This window comes from Coenobita brevimanus, chromosome 21, assembly GCF_032717465.1.
Source record: "Coenobita brevimanus isolate Jiangsu-jjx chromosome 21, ASM3271746v2, whole genome shotgun sequence".
Classification (NCBI taxonomy): domain Eukaryota; kingdom Metazoa; phylum Arthropoda; class Malacostraca; order Decapoda; family Coenobitidae; genus Coenobita; species Coenobita brevimanus.
Genome location: NC_136974.1, coordinates 35900851 through 35920856, shown reverse-complemented (window position 1 = coordinate 35920856; position 20006 = coordinate 35900851). Strand labels below are relative to the sequence as shown.

Sequence of the window (20006 nt, the reverse complement as noted above, 5' to 3'; positions counted from 1 at the left end):
TCAGTAATAGAGATTTCTCCCTGACTAATGTTTTTCCATATCATTGTCTGTTAAGACTTGAGTTTTTGAATAAGTTATACACACTTGGAGTATTTTTATGTTTATAATTGACTTGCACATTGTTCCTTTTGCCATTGGCTGTGCTTTTGTTTGATTTGGTGTGTGTGTGTGTGTGTGTGTGTGTGTGTGTGTGTGTGTGTGTGTGTGTGTGTGTGTGTGTGTGTGATCAGACGAGCTTTCTGCATTTTTTGGCTGTTTGTATAATGTTATAAGTGGTATATTCATACTTCAGGTACTCTGTTAGAGCACACCTTGTATATGAAAACCATCGTTATAAAGCATATTTATGATGTTTATTCTTTGTAGTTTTTATTTCACCTCATGCATTGTGTGAATTGCCATATGTGTTGTGTCAGAATTTGATTTGTAATTAAATTGTTTGTTTTGCATATATATGTTTTCGGTGTGGAGTAATGAAGAATTTTAAAGACTTTTTTTTTTTGTATACAGGTCGTCCCCGCTATAACAATGAGATGCATTTGGGATAACCCATCGCTGAACTGGATTATCATAAAACAGGGACGTACAACATAGAAAGTATAAATATGCGTTTGGGAGCCTTGGGATTACCCTCCCCAACCAAGTTCAAAACCCATCAAAATGAGTCCAAAACAAGTGTCTAGCTCACCTGAATCCCCAGATAGCTTTAAAACAAGCAAAACTAAACCTAAAAGCAGTTTATAACTCACATAAACTTAAAAATAAAATCTGATAATCATCAAGAATGTCTGGAAAAAATCAAATTTAGTAATCTGTACCCCAAAATGACAGTGTTCACCCCATCTGTGACTAAAACACATTAATCTAATTACAGAAACAGTTTATGAATCATCCTAAACACAATATTGAAGTCTAAAATACTGTATCATCAGAATTGGTTAAAGAAACAAAACCCATTGGATAATCACGGACTGACCATCGATAGACAGGGAAGGATGTTAATTTTTTCACATTGCTAAGACAGGGTATCACATAGCGATGCATTGTATAGCGGGGAATGCCTGTACTTAAAGTGAAGTATTTCAATTGTATTTATATATGTTTGGCTAATACTGATTTAATGATTATGCTTATGATAGTTTTCTTTTATATACCATTATTCTTGTGAGGTGGTGGGTAGCTGTAACTGTGGGTGAGGGGCATTGGAACTGTTGATATGAGCAGAATTTTCTTTATTATTTACCTTCTTGTCATTAACTGCATATTTCAAGCGATTATCTGTGGGAGTGATTTATAATCGTTTGAGATTTTTTTGCAATTATTGTTGAGCCCTCTTATAAATGTGAATTTGTTACATACTGTCATGGCTTGTTCTGCATTCTGTTATACTTAGGATCTTTTATATATCTATCCATCTATCTATCTGTCTGTCTGTGTATCTACAGTGTATCTGTCTGTCTATCAGTCTATGTCTGCCAGTCAGTCTATCTATCAATCAGTTTATCTGTCTACCTATCTATATACAGTTTTTATATATCTACAGTCAAGCCTCGGTAACTCGGACTAATTCAGGGGTAACTCGGTCTGAGTTATGCAGTTGTCCAACCTACACAGGTTTGTACTTTGAATCTGCATAAATCATCACATTTTCATGCATACAAGTATTAAGACACACCAAATACAATATATTAAAACTATGATGTCTCTTAACATCACAGTTACCCCCCCCCAAATTTGTGAGGGTTACATTCTAAACCCCCTCGCTAATTCTTGAAATTCGCTAATTCTTGATGCCTTCCTGAAAAATTACATTTACAGGTAATTGCATAGCCTATGAACCACTGTTACTTTAATGCATTACCATAAATAAACTTCTCTTGTTAACTCTGTTTCCCTGTTACTTTTAACTGTTCGGCTGTGAAAACTCTTGTTTGATTCATCAGGGTAATGGCGGAAGGGACTGTCCTAAGTGTTTAACTAAACCTAACCTTACCTAACTTAACTGTACCTAATAATTTGACCAAGCCTAACCTAACCTTCAGCTGGGAAGTTGGGAAATGAAATCCATGTTTGAGTACAGAGAGAAAGTTTCTTTCATTGCGCTGGAAACAAACAATCGTAGGTATGGCTTAATGGCTAAACCCCTCAGTGGCCATGGGTTCGGAAATTTGCTTGCACCCTTAGCCAGCCCTGGAACAGTTTTTGAAGTTCTGAAATATATTTATTGTTCTTGAAGATGTGAAGAGAATCATCTGGCACACCTAGCAACGTGTTTTTTAGCTTCCTAAATCCATGCTATGATTTGCTATGATTCTTGGAAGAATTCATAAAACTACAGTGCATGTGCCATATGGTCGAAAACATCTGAGATTAAGCGACCGCCTGACTGCTTGGAATGGTAGTGTAGGGTCGTGTAAACATACCATTGACCTTCGTTCCCATCCCATAATTGTTCACATTTTTTTTTTTATAGCTCGTGCTAACTCTTTCCTTCATTCTTTCCTCTTCCTTCTGTCTGTGGGTGACTCTACACTGAGTGACAAGCCAAATGGTTTCCTGTACACCAGGAAACCATTTACTAAGCTTGGTGTCAACTATATAGCCAAATTATGGCACCTGGTGGTTTAGTGGATAATTAAGGTGCTCCAATCAGATTGAGCTGGTGCAGGTTTATATCCAAGGGTGGTTGGGGTTATTGTTCAGGTAATGCCACTCAGGGATGAGTGAGGCTGGTCACTCTTATCTTAAATGTCAGGACCTACTTGCCTAGCCCCGGGCTTCTACGCTCCTCATGGGGCAACATTGGATTGGATGATGGATGGATGGATTTATATATACAATATATACATTATATATTTGTGGTAGGTGGGGGCACTCACCATTCACTCACTCAGTGTAGTGCTGCTCTCTTGTGTCTGCCCTTTCCTCTCCTCCATCCTTCTTTCCTTCCATCCTCTTCTGTCTTTCTTTCCTTCAGTCTTTCCTCGTCCTTCTGCCCACGGGTGACTTTACACTCCCTCTTCCGTCTTTCTTTCCTTCAAATTTCCTCTTCCTTTTGCCTGTGGGTGACTCTACACTGAGTGACAAGCCAAGTGGTTTCCTGTACTGTACACCAGGAAACCATTTACTACGCTGGGTGGTAACCATACAGCCAAATTTTGGTGCCTGGTGGCATAGTGGGTAATTATTGCGCTCCAGTCGGATTCAGCCAGTGAAGGTTTATATTCAAGGGGTTGTTGGGGTTTATTGTTCACGTAATGTCACTCAGGGATAAGTGAGGCAGGTCACTCTCATCTTAAATGTCAGGACCAACTGCCTAGCCCCAGGCTTCTATGCTCCTCGTGGAGCAGTAGGATTGGATGATGGATGGACAGATGGAAATATATATATATATATATATATATATATATATATATATATATATTCACTCTCATCTTAAATGTCAGGACCAACTGCCTAGCCCTGGGCTTCTACGCTCCTCATGGGGCAACACAGGATTGGATGATGGATGGATGGATATATATATATATATAGATAGATATTTATATATATATATATATATATATATATATATATATACAGTAGGCCCTTCTCATTCATGGGGATTAAGGGACACAGATCCCTGCGAATGTGAAATATCCGTGAATGTTTGGTGCACCCTCCCGTAAATGCCTCTACAACCACAAATCACCCCATGTGAACAAGTTTGCACATATTGTACCTAATAAACCATATCTCGGACCTGAAAGCAGCATAAAATACCATAAATAGCTGATGATTTTCCCATGCGCAAGTCATCAGCTACATATATACCCCAACCTCTTGCAGTCATACCCATTAAATTCAGTCTTGGCTCCACAGAGGGGCAATGCGCGAATCTTCGAAGCTTGCGAAAGTTGATTCCGCGAATGTGGGCGGCCTATTGCATATATATATATATATACATATGGTTTATACATACAGTATATGTAGGTGGGAAAAGAGTAGGAAGTGATGATAACTTGTAGATTTTAAATTTCACCTATCGAATTATGTAAGTTACAGCATGTACTATATGCCCTCAGGTAGTTTGGAGTTTTTAGTGTTTTGGTCAGAATTTTTCAGGAGGAGGGTTAGGTTTGAGAGGGAGAGAGGAGTATGTATTACCAGTAGTGATTTCATTTCATCTTAAAACCCTCTGTATTTTAGAGTAGCATTAATGACAAGGGGTGACCCTTTATCATACCATTAATGGACAGTTGGGATTACTCATTATTAGCCAGCTGAATGGTTTCCGATTGAGATGGGACAGTTATCTTGCTACAGGACCTCTCCATACATTATGTTATGACTTACGAGGTATAAGAAAAATTTCATAATGAGCATTGCCAGTCTGGTGCATGTGAAGTAAAGAAAGGGAAAAACTATTTAATGAGTACACTGTTATGTTAATGGTATTGTGAAATGTTTGCTGTTTTTCTGTTCTTTTTTCTGATGAATATTAATTCATCATACCTACTCTCTGAATAGCTACAAAGGGTGTGAGAGCCAGCTTCAGTTTGGAGAATCTAAGTAACTATATTTGTTTGGTTGTTCTGTCAGCACCATGTGACACTGTAACCGTCACTCAAGTATGTCTTAATATCACAGTGCCATCAGTTGTTGGAATGGAAAAATTATTCCTACATTAGTAAAGGTTATATTTATTGGGGATACATGCAACAGTTTGGATGTGATTTGAACCTAAAGCTGTTGTACCTCCTCAGTAAATAAAATCATCAAATGTGGATGTAATTCTCTGACTTCACTCAAGTATGTTATTACTTTGTTGCACTCATTGTCACACAGCCTAGACCACATAAAAGTACAGTACACACAAATACAGAAGGTTAGCATGATTTGTTATCAGGAGAATGTCACGTGTACTTCATCAGTCAGCCTTTTGCAGCATTGGCTTGTGTAACTCCTAGTTGTGCTTAGTTTTATATTGTTATGCAGTAGATAGAACATCCCAGGCAGAGTGACATCTTTCTGCAGGTTCTGTCCCCAAGAGGTGACTGGAAGGTTTTTGATCATGCATTACCATCAAGGGAAGTAGACTGATCAAGCCCTTAAATGTACTGGACTATGGAAGCCCAGGCTTGGGCATTTACACCTTGCTGGGGGTAAAGTGGGATTGGCTGGTGCCATTATTGTCTATTGTACATACTCTTATTTAAGTAGATATTATAATGTGCAATAACACCTTAAATACGCAAGTCTCCCGGCCTTCTTACCCTCGAAACCGCAAAAAAGGGTACGATTTTTCAACTTTCACCAAAGTAGAATTTTTTCTTATAGGTTTCAAGAGTTTTAATTTACACACCTGAAAATGTATAAAGTATTTCACTCATGTGACTAACGGTTACCGCAATATTGACTGCCAAAGAATATCATTCATTCATTCATTCATTGCCAGACGCCACGTATCCCAGACGGGGTGGCCAAGGGCTTAGAGTTAATTGTTTTACAGGGAGGGGCACTAATCCTCCACCAACCCCATTTGACGTAGCAAATATATAAATTATATAAATATAAGTATATATAGAGAAAAATCAGATTTTGGTCTTATAGACTTGAAGAGCTTGATTTTACACCCCAGAAAATGTATATTTCATTCTCATATATCTAATGGTTACCGCACAATCACCTGTCAAAAATAATAAAAAAAGTCACCTTGCTATGAGCGGGAATGGGACATCCTTGAGAAATACGGGGGAATAGGGCAGTGGAGAGAGTGTGGAAGGACATACAGAGGGGGACAAAGGGAGGGAATATATTTTCCACACACAGCCAATATGGTCCCGAGGGAGTATTGGGGGTAGTTTGGGAGGGAGAGGATACAGAGGACAGGATCCAATGGGACAGAGGGAGGTGGAAAGGTGTCTTGGGGGGAGGGGGGGCCACCACCTGATCTCTTAGTGTCCATTGGTTAGGTGCCATTTACATCATAAAAGAGGCGGGGTTACAGCTCTCCAGTTTTAGGGCATGCCCAGATGTATGCTCAAACAAGTCTTGGCAACATGTAAGCAACACAGTAACGAACACACTGAAATCATGTTGGGAACAGCAGCGTCCAAATCATGTTGGCAACATCATGATGAAGCCTCAGCTGCCTTGTATGGACACACTCTGCTGCCAGTGTTCGAAGCTGCACTGAAACATGTTTACATACATCTGTCCAAATACTGCTGCAAACATGTTCCCGAACATGTTGCCATCTGTGTTGCCAACATATGTTTGAGCACACGTGTGGACGCACCCTTATGTAAACTTGAAAAGATCGTGGGACAAAGGACTTTACCTACCAAGCTTGGAAAACAGCGATTGTCGTCTGTAGTACTTAAGGGGTTAAAACTTAATGATAATACCATCTTGCAGAGATTGTTGTTCTTGAAATTGGAAAACTTTGTAAATAAATATGGTATTGCATATTGTTAGTTTATACTTGGTTCCAGGTAGAAGAACTGAGTAAGGAAAGGGAGTTGAAACTGAGGAGTGAAATTGATGATTTACAAATGAAAAATGTCTACCATTCTCCTTCTGGGGGACAGAGGAGGAATTTAAAGTTATTTATATTGGTGCTACTATGTGAAGGTATCCCTTCTCAGCACCAGTTCTATCGAGATTTTTCTCTGTTGGGGGTTTCCAAGGTGGAAGGAAGGCATCCGATGTTATGCAGAATTTGTGATGAACTGGTTTGGGGTTAAAATATTTACTTATTTCTTCACTATGACCATTTAAACTCAGTCATGGTATACCGTTGTTACTAACCATTACACCTAGATTTTATGATAAACATTTTTAGTCATAAGAATGCGTATTTATATTCATCACTATGACTATTTTAACTCAGTCATGATCACATTTGATAACTATTACACCAAGTCACAATGCAGAAGAAACTTACAACTGTTATTTTGTTGTTGAAAGCTGATTAACTGTAGTAGAGATTTGGAGTAAGGAAGCCTGTGTGTATTTTGAATGTTGGAATGCAAAATAGAAAGTTGGTTACCAGTTTTTCCGTGTAAATGGAATTGGACCCATGTAAGTGGGATTAGGGTAGAGGTTTATATTGCCTTGTAAATCATGTTTCGTGCAATTGGAGGGCGTGTAATGGAGGGTATACTGTTGCCTAACTTGCCTTCATACTTGAGGAGATGTGACTGATAAGGGTAATGTATGCATTTAGGGCAAAGGTTTGTTCTCAGCAAATGAAGTATCATTTTTGCTCAGACTTTGTTGATAACTGAAGAGAATGCAGTAAAATATGGTGATTATTTATTCACTTTGCTGGAATGGCCAGCATAAACTCAAATTTTACAATTGAGAGGATGTGATTTTTGAGGATGATGTACAGTATATGCCATAAAGATACTGTACATAGACTGTACTTCTAATGCTAAGTTTGTTTTTTGCTGAAGAGAATACAGTAAATTATGGTGGTTACTGTATTTATTCACTTGATTGGAATGGAGATTACAAGCTTAACTTACAATCATACTTGAAGGGGTGTGGATGATGAGGATAATGTCCCTTAAAGTTAAGTTTACTTTTATTTCTTAGTTATTGTGAAATGCTGAAGAGGACAGCAAATGATGATAGTTACATATTCACTCAGTAAAAAATGGACAGTTCTGGCATATATTTAACTTGCCATCGTACTTGAGGGGGTGTGGATGATAAGGATAATATACAGTACCTTACAGTTAAAAGTACTGCACTGTGCTGTACTTTTGCTGCTTAGTTTATGTTAATGACTGAAGAGAATGTTGTAGAGTAAATTAAGGTGGTTATATATGGTATTCAGTTTATAGGAATGGCAAGTCCATGCTTAACTTGCCATCATATCTGAAGGGGTGTGGATATTGTACATTTAGTGGTCCTTTGCATGGGGTGGAAGGAGTGACCCCCTTGCCTACCCCCAGATGGCCACTGCCCCGAGCGCTACGTGGGCCGCTACCGTCTCATGTCGGACTGCTCCGCCGCCCCCAACAACAGTTACACGGTGTCCGACGCTCCCACATGACCCTAGCCCTTCACCCTCATAGGCACACACATCTCCTCTCAGTACGTTTCAGGTTTAGTGTTATCTCGTCACCCACACCTCACCCTCTGCTTGCTAGTTGCTTATCATATTTGTATAATTAGGAACATATTACCATTAATACTGGATGACACAGTTTTTGTCATGGCAAAATAGAGTGTGTTTGCAATCAGATACTGATAAATGAAGGCCCTATTTTAATGTCAAGCATTGTCTTTCCAGTATAACCTGTTGAACCATAGCAAAGTTGTTCCCTCAGATTTTATTGATTGACTTGGCAAATTGTTCATCATACTTTTCAGTTTACTTATTTAATGTCAGTTTTAATTTTTAATGTAGTACTGTACTTGTATGTAGTGATAGTATGCAAAAACTTATTATTCCAGTTTCCACTGTGGATACACTGTTATTGTAAAGGTACTCTTAACATTTGGCTCTTTCTTGCCATGGCATTTGATGTGCCCTGCACTTTCTTTCTGTGCTGAGGAACAAACTAAGCCTCTGCGTGTCATAGCATTGGTTTTGGAAATGGGTTATTTGGAGAATGTATAGATGATTCATGTCAGAACATACATATTTTTTTAGTAATAGAAAGTATTACAGCATTACTATATAAAGTTCAGCAAGGTTGCTTAAGCACAGAAGGGATGTTAAGTTGACCAAGTAGATATTGCAGAACATAAACTGTGAAACATTAACAGTGAACTATGAGAAGTTCTCTGGTAAGTGGTATGTTTTGTATATAAAACACTCAGTATACAGTTAATCTCATGCAGTAATACATTGGTCACCTTTGTAGACATAATAGCTGCTTAGTGATTGCATTAGTATTACTTTTTTTTTTTTTTAATGTTTAGCTGCATTCCAAAACATATTTGTTAATTGCACAGTGTTGACACATATACTGTACAGATTTATGAATGTATACAATTTTCAGTATACCATTTGTAGTTTAATGTTTTTGTATTGCTACCTGCCTTACTTTTTCACTTCATTGTTGTTGCAGCCATTTAGCACAAATATTCATATAAGTATGTTTGTAGTGTGTGTGTGTGTATATATATATATATATAATGTTAAGTAGGGCATGGAGAGTTGTGCAGTGGCTTATGATTGTATTGCACTGTGATTTATGTGTCTTGCTGTTGTATGTATATTTTTACCCTGAAGTTTTCAGTATGCTATGATTATACAGAGATCATATTATAGTGAGGGTACTGAATGCTGTTGCCCCTTTACAATTCATCTTTTTCTTCGTTTTATGATATTTACCCCTTCATTGCAGTGATGTGTTTTTAATTTTTATGCTTGCTAATGCTAGACTATTTTATTTAGCTCAGGGTACACTTCATGTTATAAAGGGGCTAATGAAGGCTATCTCTGACCTCTTGACCAGAATTAAAAATATTTGGAAATAGCAAGAATAAAACATAATACATTATCTGATTGAAGGGATCAAGCGTCTTGTAAGCTAGATAGTATGTTGTTTGTGGTCTGTGTATTTATGTGATAGAGCTTATTGCCTCTGGGCCATGATATCATTCGCTGCTGAGGCTCCCCAAAACCTTTTTCTTACCTGTTTATTTCTGCATGCAGTATGTCAGTATTGTCTTCTATGTTGTGTGCAGTTTGTGTTGGTAATGAGAAGACATGATTAGCATGCAAGAGAGTTTATTTGCTGAGGAAGGGGTGCTAGGAAGTTTCCTTAGCTGATGAGAATATGGTTCCCAAGGTCATATTACAAGTGGCTTTGGATATATCATAACACCACTTCCTTAAGGATTTATTCAGCACATTGCACCTCGGTGTCCTCTTGTGTGTTATTGAAGCAAACTATATTGGTATTAAGCCAACATAGGTAAGATACAAGAGAGTGTTAAGGTATGACATGCAGGATAATTGTTAACGAATAGGTGCCACTAAGCTTCCTCTGCCACCTTGAATATGGCCTTTATTTGCTTGCCTTTTTATTGCAAGGATTTTGATGGTTCACACTGGGCTATATTTTTTCTGGCCTTCATGTAACAATAGAGACACGTTACCAAAGAGTTAATTGATTGTTAAGACTTAAATATGGATATCATTTCTGCATTATTTAACATTCCAGTAATGAGCACTATTTTAACCATTTCACTCTGATGGCATACAGTAGTATACTTTTAATTTATGCCACCTTCAGACAGTTTTATTTAGCTAAGGAGAGACATTTCAAACTGGAAGGGTTAACAAAGAGCCTTCATGAGCCTAGTTGATACAAGAGGTCTTTCCTTGTTTGAATAAAATCATCTGCAGACTACAAAAACAAACTGTAAAAAAAATGTCCAGAGATTGAAAGTGTTAATTATTGTAATCTAAGACAAAATATCATGCAGTTTGAGCACCACTAAATATGGCAGTTACTGCCATGACCAGTCTGCATAGCACAGTGTGATAACCCTATTGAATCGATGTTTTGTAGTGCTTGATGAAATGTTTGTTTTTGTATTTCTGTATTGTGAGTGTGATTTTTAAATGATTAGTGATTGTGAATGACAATGTATGATTGTTTAGAGAATGGATTGATGGGAAGTTTATATTTTGATGGGAAGTACAGTATAGTATTTGGATAGATAGATGATTATAGATACAAAACTACCCCATGTCACTTTCAGTGTTTACCCTTTTGAATCCAGTAACATAGTGTTTACATTCATGCTCTCTTCAAATGGTTTTACTCATGAGTTAGAGATATCTTGTGAACTGGAGGGGTTAGCTATTGCATTATTTAACCCATTCACTGCTACAGATCCTTCTTTAGTTGAATAAAATCATTAGAAACTAGGAAGAAAGTCTGAAAATGTAATTAAATTGATTGTATTTTGAGCTCCCCAGCTTATGGCAGTATAATTTTGCATTGAAAATTCTGCACAGTGGATGTGAAGTGAAGTTTCTGATTTAATCCTTTGCATCAAAAAACACAAAGACATGGAATTGATATCAAATATGTCTAACCTATAAACAGCAGCATTAGAATTTCTCGCACTTGGTATTTACAGTATTTATTTATTTATTTATTTTATTTTTTTTGTATAAAAGGGAACATGCTAAAGTATAAATGTTTCTAATATTAGGTCAGCATCTTTCATAGTGTATTCACAATTAAATTGTGCCTCACAACTTTTATCACAATTCATAGAAATACCATAGTGTACATAATGTATATTTTCATCCCAAATAGTTTTTTGTTTGGTGAGATAAATATGCATATTTTCAAGTATTGACCAGCCCATTTACAGGCCGGGGAGTGCAATAGCTCAGTGGTAGGGTGTCGGGTTCGTAATCATGAGGTTGTGAGCTCGCACCCCGTCCGGTGGCTGCTGTGCTGGGAGGGGTAGCACTCTCCTGTAACCCCAGCAGGGCTGTATGATCTGATGAGGTCTAACTCAGGGATTAATCCCATTTACAAGCCAGTATGTACCAAAGTATGGTTAGGGTGAATGCTAGAAGATTTGACTTTTGAATTCAATGGTGAAAGGAATTTATCACTGGCGTGTATGTCACTAATGGCATTCCTATACAAATAGTCAACTGATAACATTTTGAGCCAAATTTAACCAGGTAGCTTCTAAAATTATTCCCCCTTTTAAAAAGTACAGTACTGTACCATACTGTTATGCGGTGCTTGTCCACCATGTTTTCTGGAAGGAATGTTGCAGTCTTTGGATTAAACTGTTCAATAACTTGCATTATAAAGGCACTTAAAGCATTGTGCTGATCTTGTGCTGAACTTTAAATCAGTTACTTGTATCCCAGCTAAGGTAAAAGTGTTAATTGTTGTTGTGATAGCTACTCTTTTTTTTATATACTGTACATCTACATTTGCCATTCGGTATAGGACCCTGTACTGTATTTTTATTTTTATATCTGGATAAAGTGGCTTGTAAAAGGAAAAGAGTGCTTGATTAAATAGTGTCCTGCATTTGAGAACAGTATGACGTGAGACATATGACTTGAGTGTGTACACTGAGTACTGTTGGTCTTTGTACACAGTTTCTGCATTTTTAATCTGGTGGCTTATTTAACCCCTAGGCTGCGGCAGCCCTAAACATTTCATATGTCCGTGGTGCAGCAAAACTGGTTAGAAAAATCGTGTTTTCATCATGTGTTTCAACCCACTTATACCTAACCAAACATGGTAACATTTTAGTCAAAGTTTGCACTCCACACTGACAATTCGCGACCCATTCATCAAGCGTAATCCTGCAGTAGGTGTGAAAAATGACTGAAAAGTTTACAGTATTTCACACGGCTCTTCCAGAATACTTATACAGGTATACCCCGATGCAGTTGGTTAGATAAAAACTCGTTGTTAGGCTGGGTATCGTACATCAGGGTAGATTTAACATGTACCCGGTAATGGGATGCGTTTTTCAGCCTTGGGTTTCCCCCCCAGCCAAGTCGAAAACCCACCCAAATTAACCCCAAAACAAGTTTAACCCTTTAACCGTGGGGATTGTTTTGCCCCGACTGGCCTCTCTCACGGGGGTTCCAGCCAAAATGTAAACAAACTTTAAACCTTTATAACTCTGCACAGAATAAATCTAGAGCGAAAAATAAGGTACCATTAGAAAGTACTAACCTTCGGCTTTGCAATGATGTAGGTTTCATGATTTCGTTGACTATCACTGGATGGGCAGTGCCATTAGAAGTGAGCGATCTAAAATCACTATTTTTCGCTCACACACCATTACTAAATGCCAACCTCATTCTGATAATAATACTATAAACATATATGAACACTGCACATACGATAAACACCCACTCTGTGTTCACTGAGGCAGGTAAAAGGCACTGTAATTGCTCGCACTTCACTGCCACATCAGCGTTGTTGTAATCACTACTTTTCGCTCACACACCATTACCAAATGCCAGCCCCATTTTGATAATAACACTATAAACATATATGAACACTGCACATACGATAAACACCCACTCTGTGTTCACTGAGGCAGGTAAAAGGCACTGTAATTGCTCGCACTTCACTGCCACATCAGCGTTGTTGTAATCACTACTTTTCGCTCACACACCATTACCAAATGCCAGCCCCATTTTGATAATAACACTATAAACATATATGAACACTGCACATACGATAAACACCCATTCTGTGTTCACTGAGGCAGGTAAAAGGCACTGTAATTGCCCGCACTTCACTGCCACATCAGCAGTGTTGTAATCACTATTTTTCGCTCACACACCATTACCAAATGCCAACCTCATTCTGATAATAATACTATAAACATATATGAACACTGCACATACGATAAACACCCACTCTGTGTTCACTGAGGCAGGTAGAAGGCACTGTAATTGCCCGCACTTCACTGCCACATCAGCGGTGTTGTCACTCACACAGCTGGACAGATACTGATGCGTGTTTGGTCAGGGGTGGGGTGGGGGGCCCGGGGGGTGGGAGGAGGGAGGAGGGAGGTGGGGGTCGGCTGGAGTGAAAGAACTTAATAGCTACTCTTCCTTGAAACAGTTGACGCATGGAAAAAATGCGCAGTATTCAAAATATTCACAAACATTTGAGAATGACACCCGCGGTTTGATCCAGTTTTTGCAATGTCATTCAGGGATGACACCCGTGGTTAAAGGGTTAAAGCCAATCTAAATGTCCTAACAGCTGTAAAAGAAGCTAACCTAAGCCTAACACCTGTAAATAACTCGCTAAGACCAATAAATAAAATCTGAAGATCGTGAAATGTAAGTGTGGAAATTATCAAGCTTAGTAAACTGTACCCCAAACTGACAATGTTCACCCCACATATGGCTAAAACACATTAATATTAAGTCTAAAAACAGATTATAAATCAACCTAAACACACAGTTTTAGTCTTAAATACCATCAAAAATCAGTAAAAACTAAATCAAAACCAATCATTACACCAGTGTTTGGCCATCGTTAGGCAGGGTATGGCGTTATTTCTACCCCCATCGTTAAGCCGGGGTATCACATCTAGGGGTATCATATATCGAGGTATACCTGTAAAACGCAGTCTAATGATCGTCATTTCAATTGAAGCAGTTAAAAAGACCCTTGTTTGTATGCCTGGCTTTGTATATATCCATTTGAGTTTACTTGCCAAAGAACCTGTAGTATTATTAGTAACTGTATGCCAGGCACAAAGTTGGATGGAGATGATAATTTTCTATTAACAATACCCTGGCGATCCTTAACTCTTTCACTGATGCAGGTCACCTGTGAGTCTTGCTCTTTTTATGATTGTATTTCATTGGCATGTGTATGTGTTTTTGGTGGGAAAACACACCACACATCTCCTGCTATTGTATCTTCCTGAGGCAAGAGTCCACTAGAGACTGCAAGGGAATAATGATACTGTAATAATAAAAAACGAAAAATTGTTTAGCTTCCCATGTTGTGACCTGAGTACTGTTAGGGGAAGGCTCCACCTACCTTCCATGCGGATCAGTTCTGTCCATTATAGCGTGCTGTTTGTCATCATCATCATCAGCTAACCCTGTGTTGCCCCATGAGGAGCATAGGAGCCCAGGGCAAGGCAAGTTGGTCCTGACATTTAAGATGAGAGTGACAAGCCTCATCCATCCTTGAGTGGCATTATGAGAGCAATAAACCCCAACCACCCCTTGGTTCAATCTGGCTGGAGTACTAAAATTGCCCACTAAACCACCAGACACTATAACCTGGTTATATGGTTACCACCCAGCATAGTAAATGCTTTCTTGGTGGACAGGAAACCATTTGGCTTGTCACTCAGTGTAGAGTCACCCATGGACAGAAGGAAGAGGGAAGAATGAAGGAAAGAAAAACAAAAGAGGAAGGAAGGAAGGAAGGAAGGAAGAGAGGAATAGGCAGTCACCTGAGAGCTGCACCATATTGAGTAAGTGGATGGCGAGCGCCCCCAGCTATTGCTAGACGTCAATGCTGTTTGAACTGTAAAATTGTAAATTAACATTTTTTTTATTATCTAATACAGTACAGTGCAGTTCCCCAAATCTGAAAGTCTAGATCAGGAGGCTTTTGGAAAATTGAATTTTTTGGAAAACTGGATCTGCCTACAATTGCCATCTTTTACATGTACAGTATAGACATCCACATATTTGTCATTTCTTTTTTCATTCACTGTATCCATTCTCAAATTTATGATCCTCTAATCATATTTTTGATGGTTCAGGTAGGAAAAATCTGCAGCAAACATTGATGATTTCTCCTACCACTGGGGCAGAACAGAAAACTGCTAAATCAATCTCGTGGTTCAAGTACAGCCAGCTTGAGCTGTGTTGGGTGACTGTAAAGTACAGTGGCACTTTTTTCAGTATAACAGTGACCCTGGTAACTGAACAAGAGTTTTTTTTTTGTAGTAAATGTATGTGTAAAAAATAAAGAAATAAACTGAATCTTTTAAAATTAATTGGGATTAAAAACAAAACAAAAATGTGGAATTTTGATTTTGAGGACTGCACTGTATAGAAAACAGAAAAAAAAGGAGGAAGAAAATGTGCCATTTTACATTGCTTCCAAGTATGTTGGAGGTCTTATTAATGCATGAGAATCACCCCTCTTTACACCCACTGGAAAAATTACCACTGTGGTATCCCAAAGCAATCTAACATCTCTTTATTTATTTATTTATTTTTGCCGTGGCCTCAATTTTCTCGTCTGAACATTCGTAAGACCTACAAGTATATTGTAGCAAAGAATTTAGAAATAATTTGCCTCATCAGCAGCTAAGCCATAGTCTGTTCACAATGGGTTTTATCATCGTAAGTAGTTAGTTAGATTTTTGTCATATTGCAACGTATGCTGTAAATTATTTTTAAAGAGATATAAAACACACAATACTGTTTTCTTTTAATTTGTAATTCATTTAATAATGGAATCTGAAACAACTGATTTTTTTTTTTCTTTTGTACAAAAAGTCAGATTGTAACTGCCGACTGCCGATAACCTGTTAGTGGTCATGGATTACAAATTGTTTGATATCAACCAGTCTGAAGTAGAAATTCAGTATAATATTAATGTCTTCACTACAAAGGGCTAACTGTACAGTAATTGTTGGTAATAGCATTTGCACATAGGCAGACTACTCAGTCCACACCATACAATTCAACAGTAGTTTGCTATTTCTTCATATCTTCTTTGCAGATAAAAGTAGCTTATACTGATATTGGATTAGTGTTGCCAGAAATATGTGTGTTGATGTCATTTTGGTAACAGCCGTAATAATGTGGCACAGAATTGGACCCAAAGTCTGCAGTGAAAGGGTTAAAAAATTGGATGATCACTGGGTATTATTCATAATCCAGTTTCTGGTCAGATGTGCGGTGGAGTTAAATATAAGTGTTGTAGGATAGGTAGTGTTTGATATGCTGTAGTTGATCATTGTACATCAAGGACAAAAGTTCACCCATTATGTCACATGCATACTTAACACTTACGGTGTATTGGGAATATCAAGTACGTTCCTTAGTGCTGCATCATATTTGTGGGCAGAGAAACACAAGATTCAGCATGGTAATATTGGCCAACAGAGCAAAGTGAGAAGATGTGAAATATCCAGTAAACTTTTGTCACTGACTGTATAATCAGTATGCTTGTTTGTGTGCATTGAAACTTGAAAATTTGATGATAAAAGACATTTTGGTATAATGACCAGTTTTGATCTTAAGTATTTTGTCAGTTGATCACCTCCATTATGCACATTATCTCTTACATCTGTTTATACATAGTAAGAGAAGTGACATTGTTTTTGTAAACCAAGGTGGTTGCTCATGTCTAGTATGTTATTACAGTGCATGTGTTCAGTGAATGTATGACTGTATGAGCATGTGTAGCATATGTATAGTACAGTACCATCATCTGCACATTTGCCACTTAAAGCTGATGATATTTATTTTATTCCCGCAGTCTCCAGTGATTTTATTCGCCTCAGGAATAGCCTTCAATAACCCCTTCTCTATGAGAGGCCTTTCTGAAGTTGAAGAAATTTGTCTGGAGTTAGCAAGAATAGAATACATAGTATATCATCACAGTGAAGGAGTTAACTCCTTTAACCTGTTGATATCATGTTTAGGTTTAGTCTTGGTACCCCCTAATTATTTTAATTTAGAGGAGATCAGGCTTTACTTAGCCTCTCTCACTTGCAAAGTTGCTCTTAAGGAACATAAAATTACCCAGTGGTAACAAGATTAACTGACAAAAGATGTCATCATAGTGAGAGAAGGTTATATGGGTTGAAGCCTTTATTTTGATATGGTCATATGTGGTAGCTGTATAAATGTTCATTACAAGAGCTATGCATGTGTGCAACTTTTGTGGCAGTTTAATGTGTGTGTGTGTGTGTGTGTGATTGAGTTGGTTGTTTTGTGTAAAGTACAGTACAGTACTCTGAATTATGATTAAAAGTGTTGTCATTTTTTTTTTTTTATAGCTTGGTATTTTTGTTAATGTAGTACAATAGGTGGTCATGGAAGGAGAAAGAGGAAGGCTTAGATATGCTTTATAAGTTGTTTGAATTAGAAAAGACGGAGATGAGAATAGGATGAAGTGAAATAAGGTCAGAGTTGTTGGAACAAGAAGTCACAAGTGCTTGAAAAAGTATTGAGTGCGATATGAAAAAATGAACTGCAGAAAGCTAGAAAATAAAGGCAAACAAAGGGATATATTACAGTAAAGAGCTGCTCTGTGCCTTGCCACCCTATCGAAATGTGGAGTTGCGAGTTAGGATGATGAACCAGACAGATTAGATAAAAGAACGTTTAGCTGTGTTTTGAGATGTTTAAAAGGATGGAAATATGACCAGAATTAGAGTACTGTATAGTTTGGTTTGTAAGACTGGAGTAAGCATATGTGGGATGAGGAGTGAAAGTTTGGAGAAAGTGGGAAAAGGTGAAGATGCTAATATTAAGAGAAAGCCAAGAAGAAAAGAGGAAATAAAGTACAGTAGTTAGGACTGGATAGAAGAGAGGAGAGATTTGGGAAATGTGGAATAAGTGGGAAAAAAAGTTTGAGGTGATAGTAATGGAATAAAAAGAAGTCTTGTTAATTGAGAGAATGGTTAGTACCGTGAAAATTGTGGAAAGCAAGTGATCTCAGACATAACACACTACTCCCTTTCAGCGGAGGGCTTGGAGATTCTCCTGTAGCCAGCAGCACACCGGGACCTGCCGTGGGGGGGAGGGGGATTGTAGGGGTGTAACCTGACCTGCCCCCGAGAGACTCCATAGTATATGAGAGTGAATATCTCCATGAGTTTGGCATGATTTGCACCCAATATGTTGAAGCTTCTGCTGTATTGATATACAGTATATGACTGTGACCAAATTCAGTAACCCAGTGTATGGACAGTGCAGAACACAGCTCAAGCCTCGACAGGTTTGGTGGATCTGAGACCATGGGCCATATGCATAAAACATAACTTTGCAAGGGTGAGGCAAGACTAATTTTTTTACAGGCCTTTATGAAAGGGTGTTTAGTTGGTGTACAGCTCACATTACTGTATACAGTGCAGTTAAATGATGGTGAGAGATTAAGCATATTCTGTCTTCATCATGTTGTCCATAAATTATTGTAAAACACTGGAGGATTGCCTTCCTCTTCACAGTTTTAGCTTATGGCCACAAGAGGCAGAACTATCCAGTCTCCTGTATTTTTGGGTCTCTCCTACCCTCTGCTCCTCCTGCACCCTTCTCCTCCCCCTCAACCACCACCACTACCACCACCACCACCACCACCACCACCACCACCACCTCAACCACCATCACCCACCACCACCACCTCATCCCATCGCATCAGCTACAAAATCTCCATGGCTGTTCTCGCTCTCTCATTTGGTCAGCGGTGGACAGAGCAATTGTTTATATACATTTTAGACATACCATGTTGTATTTGTTCGTATTTGATGCATTTTTCTCTGTTTGAGTGTGTGTGTGTGTGTGTGTGTGTGTGTGTGTGTGTGTGTGTGTTTGTGTGTTTTGGTGAATACTGTAGATGTATTCTCTGAAGACTTCCTCATTTTCATTGCTTATATCATCAAATATGTAATCAGCAAATTATGTATTGATATAATATTGTGTCAGTGGATATTACGGTACTGTTATTATTTTTATTGTTATTATTATTATTATTATTATTATTATTATTATTATTATTTTCATTGCATATATGTTGTTGTTTTTTACAGCCATCATGTACATTCCCCCCACCCCCCCATTAGCAATATATGAGTAGGGAATTAAATTGTAAATTTTACATCCTAGGCAGAAGAAAGTACAGATACAATACTTCAGGAAGAGAGGCTAAGTCTGTTTATATGTATTTTGTAGTATTTAAATTCATTGAGCTGAACTCTGGTTAATTGGTTTCAGGCTCACTGATTATTTAGAAAAGATGAAAATTTAATCCATATCTACCTCTCCTTGTGTGTATGTGTATGTGGATATGTGAGTGTGTGCATGTATATAGAGGAAAGTCATGTGCACTGACTGCATATGAATATTTGCTACCCTTTGCATGAACTTGTGAATCTGTGTATATATATGTATATGAGGAGTGTAACTGACTAGATTTATATATGTACTGGTATGAATGTATAGTTGTGTGTACTGGTATGTATGGCAGACATGCCAAGGCTATTTTATACATGTATTATGTATATGTATGTACTCATGTCTACATAAACACAATTACATACCTGTTGCCTGTACTTCAAAACCCAACTTTTATGTTTATATACAATATATATATATATATATATATATATATATATATATATATATATATATATATAATATAAGCATACCTGTTTCCTGATTTTTATAAATGACAGATGATTGTGTAGCTTGGTAAAGGGAGGATTTTTCATTGTATACAAATGCCTGAACAAAGCAAGTAATAGGTGTTCTGAATGCACACTCATTC

At 37.8% G+C, this 20006-nt stretch overlaps 1 protein-coding gene across 1 annotated transcript in view; it reads left to right on the top strand.

The window, feature by feature from the left end:
• Nucleotides 1-19778, top strand: part of LOC145392258 (phosphatidylinositol 3,4,5-trisphosphate 3-phosphatase and dual-specificity protein phosphatase PTEN-like) — a 63923-nt gene extending 44145 nt beyond the window's left edge. Inside the window, exons 11-12 of the mRNA XM_080266724.1 lie at nucleotides 7947-8088; nucleotides 18207-19778. Of these exons, the coding sequence (XP_080122850.1) occupies nucleotides 7947-8047 (101 nt within the window). The 3' untranslated portion in view covers nucleotides 8048-8088; nucleotides 18207-19778. The remainder of the gene's footprint in view (nucleotides 1-7946; nucleotides 8089-18206) is intronic.
• The last annotated feature ends 228 nt before the right edge of the window (nucleotides 19779-20006 follow it).